Source organism: Propithecus coquereli, unplaced genomic scaffold (genome assembly GCF_000956105.1).
Source record: "Propithecus coquereli isolate 6110/MARCELLA unplaced genomic scaffold, Pcoq_1.0 Scaffold8, whole genome shotgun sequence".
NCBI lineage: Eukaryota > Metazoa > Chordata > Mammalia > Primates > Indriidae > Propithecus > Propithecus coquereli.
The window spans coordinates 16,049,651-16,058,372 of NW_012154173.1; the positions used below are offsets into that span (position 1 = coordinate 16,049,651).

Sequence of the window (8,722 nt, forward strand, 5' to 3'; positions counted from 1 at the left end):
GGGGGTGCCCCACCTCTATTCCCCTCACTGTGGTGGTGGTGGGGTTGTTTCCAGTGATGTCACTCCTTGTTTAAAGCTGCTCTAATGGCTCCCCAGGGCTCTTAGAGGAGATTCTGACCTGGCCCCTCCACCCCGCATCTAGCTCCATCTTGGGTTAGAGCGCCTGGAACATTATTAATAACTTTGTTTTTTTCCTTGAATGAGCCACAATCTCTGTCTCTTTCTCTCCTCCAGAACTTTGTCGTTGTATTTTCCTCTGTCTGGAACACACTTTCTTTTCCTCTTCTGGAATAACTTCTGTTCTTTCCCATCGGGGGCTGTCTTCCCTGAGGCTGGAGACCCCAGGTAGACACCTCTTCTCTGCAATCCTAGTATTGTGCCTCTCTATTAAACCTGTTACCACACTGCATTGCTGGTGCTGTTTTGCTGTTTGCCTGTTTCCATCTGCCTCTGGATTGTAAAGTTAGTGACGCCAAAGCAAGATTTACCCTTTCTCACAACTTTATTTGTAGTGGCTAGCACAGTGCTGGGCACAAAGTAATTGATCACTCAGTAATTAGTTCTGATTAAATGAATAAATACATGAATGTAGACATTTTTATCCCCCTGACTGTCTTTTCTCTTTTCCTGGTGTGCCAAGACAGAGAGCCTGAACTGGGGTGGGAAGAATAGGCTGTGGGCTCCCCACCTTCTTAGGATGACCTGAAACCACTGAAGGGCTTCCCTGGACTCCTGAGAAACAAGAGAACCGTGGTCAGAGAAAGGACCTCGTCTACCTGCTTTCGTGGCTCTGGCCCCATTATCCTGGCTTCCCTCCTGGTGTCACTGATGCACTCTTAGCGGTGGCTGGCAAAGGCCAACCTACCTCCTGTTCACCAAATCCCAGCCCCTCTCCTCTACTCAAGGACATCACCAGCAGCTCTTCCTTTTCTGCCCTGCATCATCAGAATTCCCTTCCTTGTTATATGTTACCTGTCCACATCCAGCATATTTTTAGCCTATCCATAAGCGTATTTCCTCTGTATTACATTACAAAACCAAAAACCTCTTGTCCTTCTTTCCTCTCTTGTTCCTGCTCCTACCTCTCTCTCCTACTGATGACCATACCCACTCTTCCCATTTCTCTTCTCGCATTCTCTCTGGAACCTCCTGTCATCAGCTTTTGTCCCTGACTCTATTGACAAGCTTCCCAGCTCACTAATGTCCTCTGTCTGGTGAGTTCCCCGCTCAGTTCTCAATTCAGTCCTCATCTTACCCGACCTGTAAGCAACATCCTCCTGTTCCCCTCCTCCCCTGGAAACACGTTCTTTCCTGGCTTCCAGAACACCACTCTGGGTTTTCTTCCTGCTGCACTGGCTGCTCCTGGACTCATTTCTTTTCATGCTCTTGACTCAGAACCCTGGAGGACTCAGGCTTCAGCCTGGGGACCCTTCTCTTCTCTCTCCATGCTCACTCCCTAGTGACCTCACCTGGTCTCAATGGCTTTTTTTTTTTTTTTTTTGAGACAGAGTCTCGCTCTGTCACCTGGGCTCAAGTGCCCAGTGCCATGGCATCAGCCTAGCTCACAGCAACCTCCAACTCCTGGGCTCAAGTGATTCTGCTGGCTCAGCCTCCCAAGTAGCTGGGACTACAGGCACACGCCACCATGCCCAGCTAATTTTTTCTGTTTTTAGCAGAGACAGGGCTGGTCTCAAATTTCTGACCTCAAGGGATCCTCCCACCTCAGCCTCCCATAGTGCTAGGATTACAGGCCTGAGCCACCGCACCTGGCCAGTCTCACGGCTTTGAACACCTTCTATGTGGACAACTTTCACATTTATCTTTCTGGCTTGGGCCTCCCTCCTGAACTCCAGATTCAGCTACCTACTAGACATCTCTATTTGGATGTCTATGAGGCATCTCCCATTTTCAGTCAAAGACTGAGCTCCTGGTCTTCCCCATCCCAGTTTAATGGTGATTTCAGCCTTCCAATTGTTCAGGCCAGAAAACCAGGTCATCCCTGGCCCCCTCCCCATCTGCCTCAGTCTCTTGTTCTGAAACCCTACCCGGTGTGCTCCACCTCTGCATACCTTCCCCAGGAGCTACGTGGTTTGCTCCCTCCCTCCGTGGTCTTTCTGCAGCAGTTACCTTCTCAGTGAATGTTGTAGGCTCCTGAAGACAAGGTCCTAATCCCGGGAACCTGCGACTGTTACCTTATATGGTAAGAGGGACTTTGCGGGTGTGACTAAGTTAAGGCTCTTGAGATGAGGAGATTATCCTGGAGTATCTCTCTGGCCCTAGATGCAATCACATGTGTCCTTATATAATAGTATTATAGGAAGGCAGGGGGAGATTTGACAGAGATGGCAGAAACGTGACCACTGAAGCAAGAAGTGGCGCTGTTGGCTGCAAAGATGAGGGAAAAGGCCCCCAGCTAAGGAATGCAAGATACAGCTTTAAAAGCTAGGAAAAAGTAAGTAAATGAATTCTCTAGAGCCTCCAAGCCCCAGGAGGGCCTGTGGCCCTACTTACACCTTCATTTCAGTCTAGTAAAACTAACTTTGGCCTCTGACCTCCGGAACTGTAAGAGAATAAATGTGAGCTGTTTTGAGCCACCAAGTTAGTGGTAATTAATTTGTAGGAAACTAACATGATGAGGGCTGCTCTGACCACCTCTAAAATTGCATCCCTTCCTCAACATCCCACCCCCCTTTATTTTCTCTTCAACACCTGTCAACAGCTAATGTACTTTAAATTTTACTAACTAGTCTGTCCCCCATGCCCCACACAGGCAGGTAAACACCCTGATGGCTTGGTTAGGCTGTTCTGGTCCCTGCTATGCCCCAGGGAGGAAAGCACAGCCAGATAAAGGGAAGCTGTAACCTGTGGACAGAGTGTGACTCTCTGCCTCCAGGGCTTCCCCCACCTCTCTGGCCAGGCCCCGCCTTGCCTGTGTCTCTTCAGTGCTGGCTCTTGTCCCTCCACTCAGCTGGCTGGCAGCGCGCCTGCTCTGTGGAGTGGAGAGCGGAGGCTGGAGTGCATGCCATGTCCAAAGGAGGTGGCCGTCATCTCACCTCTGCCACAGTTCACTTTCTCTGGATGAAGTGTGCACCCAGTGATGCCATTTTCCAATTTTCCAAGATTTTTATCTGAAACCTCCCCCTTTTCAAACATTTCCCCTATTAGAAAAATAAACCCGTGCAGAAGAAAGACAGCACCATTTTGCTGCACCTGCTGCGGCAGTGCCACTCCCCAAGAGTTCACCCTTCAGCCCTTTCCTTCTGGGTCTACAGTTTGCCAAGGCCTTTGCTTCCACGGGTTTCAACTGTTCCATACACACTGTGAATCCCCAACTCGCTCTTGAGCTCCAGAACAACACATTCAACCACCTACTGAGGGTATTCATGGGGATATGCCAGAGATATGTCCAACTCAAAGTGCCCAAGACTGCAGTGACCATCTTCCTACCAAAGCTAACCCTCCTATAGTCCCTACCTTGGTAAATGGCCCACTGTTTACCTGATGCCCCAGCCAGAAATCTCAATTCCTCCCTCTGTGTCACTAATCAGATACAAAATCCTGCGGATTCTAACCAAGTCCTCAACAGTTCTCCTATGTGCCCCGTGTACCAGCTGCCTCCTCGGTGCCTGAAGCCATTACCTTTAAGCTGGAGCACCACAATGACCCCTGGTCCTTCCTCTTCACTCCACACTGCCGCCAGAAGGTGCTAACGTAATTCTAATCTTGCCACACTCCCTTTTTATGCAACCATTCCAAAAACTTTGTGTGACACTGGTCCCATGGGACATGGATAGAGTCCCATAGAATAAGGAGTTCTATGATGACACAGGCTTAAAATCAAGAATTTGAACACAGCTAAACTTTTTCCTTCTGCAGAACTTCTTGGAATCCTTCCTGTCCTAATGTATATCCCAACTTTCCAAGAGGGCAATAGAGCAGTTAAGTAGTTTCCCAAACTTAATTGGCCATGGCATTCTTTTATCATGGGGCATTTCAAGGTATTAGTGTTTCATGGTGAGAAATATTGCTTCAATAATTTTCCAATATCTACAGGACACAATTCAAATTCCTTACCATAGGCCTGAGAACAAGGACTGTGAAGCCAGAGTACAAGTTCAAATTATGACTGTGCCATTTGCTTAACTGTGTGACACTGGACAAATTATGCTCCGTGCCTTTATCTATGAGGATAACGATACCGTATGTCACAGTGTTGATGTAAGGATTAGAGTTACTATTATTTAATAGTGCATGCGAAGTGTGCAGAACAGTCCCTGGCACATGGTGTTAGCTATTTTCTTACTCATGATCTTTCACCAGCTATCTTCTCCATCCTCACCTCCTAGGAAGGCAGGTCCAGACTTTACTTTTAGATCCTGGAACTACATCTCTCCATCTGTGGTGTGCCTCTCCTTTCCCCCTTTCCGTTTTTCCAGACCGACTGTGCGCTTGCACAAGCAACTAGTTGTCAGGTGACTATTATGTACCCGGCATTTCTGGAGAGGGAGCCAGGGATGTCAGCATTGAATACCCCGTCTGCACCTGCCAGGCAGTGACTCCTTGGGATTTCTCACATCCATTTTTCCCTTCTATCCCTGTCTGTTGCTTTGGAACAGGCCAGTTTCACCTGTTCCTTCATCCTGTTCCCCACTGGACTTTAAACCGCAGCAGAGACTTTCATCTTCGTTATCGCCAGAACCTAGAATAGTACCTGGCACTTACTATACACCTGAAAAATCAGTGTCAGTTGGATACATGAATTTGTGCTGGCCACCGTGCCAAGCTCTACACTGCCTTCCACGATGTGGGGCCAGGCACTGTCCTCTCTGGGCCTCGGTTTCCTTAACGGTAGTCAAGCAGAGCAAAACCTGCCTCACCGCATCGTGCATGGCGGCACCGCACACTCTGTGACCTGGCTGTCCCATGTGGCACAGGGCTGGAGAGCATTGCGGTGTCCCTTTCTCCAAATTCTTTAGAGTAACCAGAGGAAGACTGCACGGGCTGCGTGGGCACAGCGGCATCCCGCGGTCCCCCGCCCGCCCCCTCCCCCGGCCCGGCACTCACGATGCGCGCTGCAGTTGCCTCAGCAAGTGCGCGACCCGGGCCCGGGCGGCTGCGGCCATGGTTGCGCGGAGTCCTCCTCTCCGCCCGCGGGCGCCGCCCTCGCCGCCGGCCAATCCCGGCCGTCGTCCTCCTCCCGCCCCCTCGGCCACTCTGCCCACCGGCCCCGCCGGTCACCTGCCCAAGTTCCAGCCCTACTGTGGCTCCGAATGAGGAGTCAACCAGACCCACAACTGCCTCAGAGGCAGTGGAAGGTAACTGCTCCGTAGGGTCTCGGGTACTGCCTTAAATCTCTGACTTAAAATCCTCTATTTTTCTTACGTTGGGGACTGCGGGAAAAGTAGAGGAACAAGGGCATTGTTTTCACTTTGCCTTCTAAAATTATTTTAAATTCTCAAGACCCTGCATTTAATCTGTTTTAACAGTAAACACGAACAAGAAAAAAAAAGAGTCCTTTTTTTTAAACAGGGCCAATGCTGCATCCCACTGCTAAATCAAGCAAGCGTAAGAACAAACAAAAAAATAAGTAATGACAGAAAAACCCAAGAGAATTTAAAAGTTGTTAAATGCTCCGCGAATGGATTTGCTCTTCATGGTGTCATTAAATGGGTGCACCAATAGTTAAATTTTGCCATGATTATATTCTGAGAGGGCCTAGCAATGCCATATCCGTCGCGTCCCAGTGGAAAAGTTAATTAATGATGGCAAAGTTTAACTTTAACTTAACCAGAAAGCATCCAAAGACAGTAACAACTAAATATTTGCATTTTTAGTAATCTGTTATTATGAAATCTGAATCCTTTTGAGCTATTTTTACAGAGATGAGTTTACTGGGATCAAACTGGAAGGCTGATGGACAGGAAGACAACCCAGGGCAGCTATAAACATTTCGCCTCCTAATCAAACCAGCTCAGATCAGTTTGACAAGTGCATCAAAAGATGGTGCTCGAATTAAGGATTTTTTCAATTTCTTTCTCTCTTCCCAAAACAGAGTCTACCTGAAGTCAAGCTTTAAAAAAACTTGGGATATAAATGTTAAGAAAGATCCACGTATTTTCTGGATTAGTAAGGATTATTTAATGAGGCCCAAATTTATTATTTACAGCAAATCAATGTGTTCAGTGTTGAAAAACACGAAATCCTTTTGAAAAGACTTCAGTTGTAGTACACTTCCAATATATTTGATATCGAAAGAAGTATGAATTTTTCTGATAAAACTGGTCTCGCTGCAACCATTATAATTTAACTGCTTGTGTTTTTTAGAAAGCAAACGAAAATAATCTGTACTAGGTATCCACGTAACTGGCTTTCCTTACAATTTCTACCAATAGTTAAAAGTTAAAAGCAGCACAAGATACACACACACACTTTTATTAAGTAACTTTTAAAACAGTTACTTGTCAATCCAGTTTTGAAAATGGTTGTAGTCTTTCCCCTCTCCCTTTGATAAATACATAAACTTGTTATAAAAATAATGCAGAAGCATACAAATCAGCCTATTGTAAATCTCTGAAATATGACCAACTCTCCCTCACCCCATATCCAAAGTTAAAAAGAAAGACAAAAATGGCTGTTTAAGAATAGAACTCATCCCCAGTCTCGACCAAATTATTTCTCTAATTCTTATGTCCACAATGCATCCTCAGTCTCCAGCCAAAGTCTTGGCTGTGGGAAAAACTGATTTGTCCAACACTTACATACTCTCGAGGGGAGGGCAATCTTGTCCCTTCAAGCTCAACGAAGGCGGCGGCCACGTCCTTCTGCATCCCCCTACAGTTCCTAGAACTTAACATTTAGTATATGTACAATTTTTGGTTTACAGTAACGCGTGAAATTATTACTTCCTCCTCTTTCCTCCTTGGTGCTGTCCTCCCTTCCTCTTGCCACCCAAGCCAGGCAGCCTGGAATTCATCTTGCCTCCCACGCCCCCTTTCCTCTTTCCTCCCTGGCTGGGCGGGCCCCCTTTCCTCTTGCCCGCAGGACCCTGCCTGCCCCCCTTTCTTTTGCCCTTCCGGCTCATTTTCCTCCTCTTGGCGGCCTCCTCCTGGTCCTCCTCCCTCATCTGCTTATTGGTGGCCCTCGTCACATCCAGCCGAGGCTTTTTGCTGTTCATGACTCGAAGCAGCTCCAGCTGGTTCTTTTTCTCGGCTGCAAAATCCCCGAAAAGGGGCTGAAACTTCCTCTTCTTGCCGGAGCCCCGGGGCGCCTTCTCCTTGGGCAGGCGTTCCTGGAAGCGCCCCACAGAGGCGGTGGAGACCTTAGCCACTTCCATGGCGCGGCCCAGCTCCTCCTTACTCTGGTGTCCGGTAGGGTGCATGCCGGCCGCGCTGGGCAGCTGCATCTTGTGCGCGCGGGCCAGGTTCCGTAGCCGGTTCAGCTCGTTCTTGGCCACCCGTTCCTTCTTGGCCTGAATCCGCTTGGCGAACTGGTCCTCCATGGGGTCGGCACCGCCTGGCACCTCAATCAGCCATTCCTTGGTGTCGTCCCGGGCGCGCTGGTAGCCCCAGCGCCGCCGCCACTGGCCGCTCACCTCATCCCACACCAGATTGGTCTTCTTCTTCGGACGGATGCCCTTCAGCCGTGCGAACTGCTGCCAGCGAGTAAGTGGTCGCGGCCGGGGCACCGGCTTCTCACGCGGCAGGCGCGTGGTGGGCTCAGGGAGCCGCGCCACCAGCGCCTCTTCCACGCGCTCCGTGGGCAGCTGCCACAGCTGGTTGATGAGCAGCTGCGTATTGTCCCGCGCCAGGGCCCGCAGCTCGGCCTCCGGCGAGGGTCCTGCGCATCGCAGCCCCGTTGGGGGGTTCCGGTCGGAAGCCAGCAGGTTGCCCAGATCAAACTCGAGCTCTATCTCCTTGTACACAGTGATGCGCCGCAGCTTCTCTGCCTCGTCCCGCTCTGCCTTTGCCAGCAACTCTTCCACGTTCTGGCCCTCCATGGCTCCGGCTCGGCTCACTCACTTTGGGGCCGCAGCTGAAGTTACTTTTTGGATTGGTGGCCTCAGCACCGGCAACACAACCACGTGCAGACGCCCGGCGGCTCAATCCGGAAGAGAAAAGTTCGTTTCCGGAGCAGCCGGAACCGGCTCAGAATCCGGGCGTCCAGAGACAAGGCCGGCAGAGGGCGGTGTTGGAGAGATGATGGGATTAGAAGCGGGAGCTTTAGGCTCGCGCCCGGATGGAGGTGGAGCGGGTGCAAGGATCCCGGACTACAAGTTCCAGGGCCTGATGGGACTGCGGCTCCCAGGAAGCGACGGGGCAGAGGGCGGTCCAGGGGGCGAGCGAAGTTTCGGGGCTGCAGATGGAGTGGGTTTTGGATCAAGTGCGTTAGTTAACAATTTGTGTATTACAATTTCAGTGTAAATCTGTTACAAAGATATTTAGCTAATAAGCCCTTCTTAGGGCTAGACAGGTTATTTGACTAGAATCAAAACCCGCTTTCAGAGTCCTAGATGTAGGTCAAGAAAGACACGTCCCCCAGGTACACATAAGACTAAGTATGAAAGAAGACTTGGTTTATTTTGGGAGTTAGTGGGGCTGGCAATTAGACCGCCCTGGGTGGGCGCAGGTGTGCATCGACCCCGGTGAGCTGACTCAGAGCTCTGGGGTCACATCCTCTCCCGACTAAAGAGTGCCAGGCTGTTTTTTTTTTTTTTTTTTTTTTT

The 8,722-nt window shown here is 49.7% G+C and overlaps 2 protein-coding genes across 2 annotated transcripts in view; both read right to left on the minus strand.

The window, feature by feature from the left end:
* The window catches only part of ADHFE1 (alcohol dehydrogenase, iron containing, 1), a 38,388-nt gene extending 33,246 nt beyond the window's left edge, over positions 1 to 5,142 (minus strand). The window contains exon 1 of the mRNA XM_012663168.1: positions 5,065 to 5,142. The gene's annotated coding sequence lies outside the window, so the exon portion shown is untranslated. The remainder of the gene's footprint in view (positions 1 to 5,064) is intronic.
* Positions 5,143 to 6,399: 1,257 nt separating this feature from the next.
* RRS1 (RRS1 ribosome biogenesis regulator homolog (S. cerevisiae)) lies at positions 6,400 to 8,109 on the minus strand. The gene has a single exon (XM_012663170.1). The coding sequence runs from the start codon at positions 7,994 to 7,996 to the stop codon at positions 6,899 to 6,901; it is 1,098 nt and encodes a 365-aa protein (XP_012518624.1). The 5' UTR covers positions 7,997 to 8,109; the 3' UTR covers positions 6,400 to 6,898.
* Positions 8,110 to 8,722: the final 613 nt, after the last annotated feature.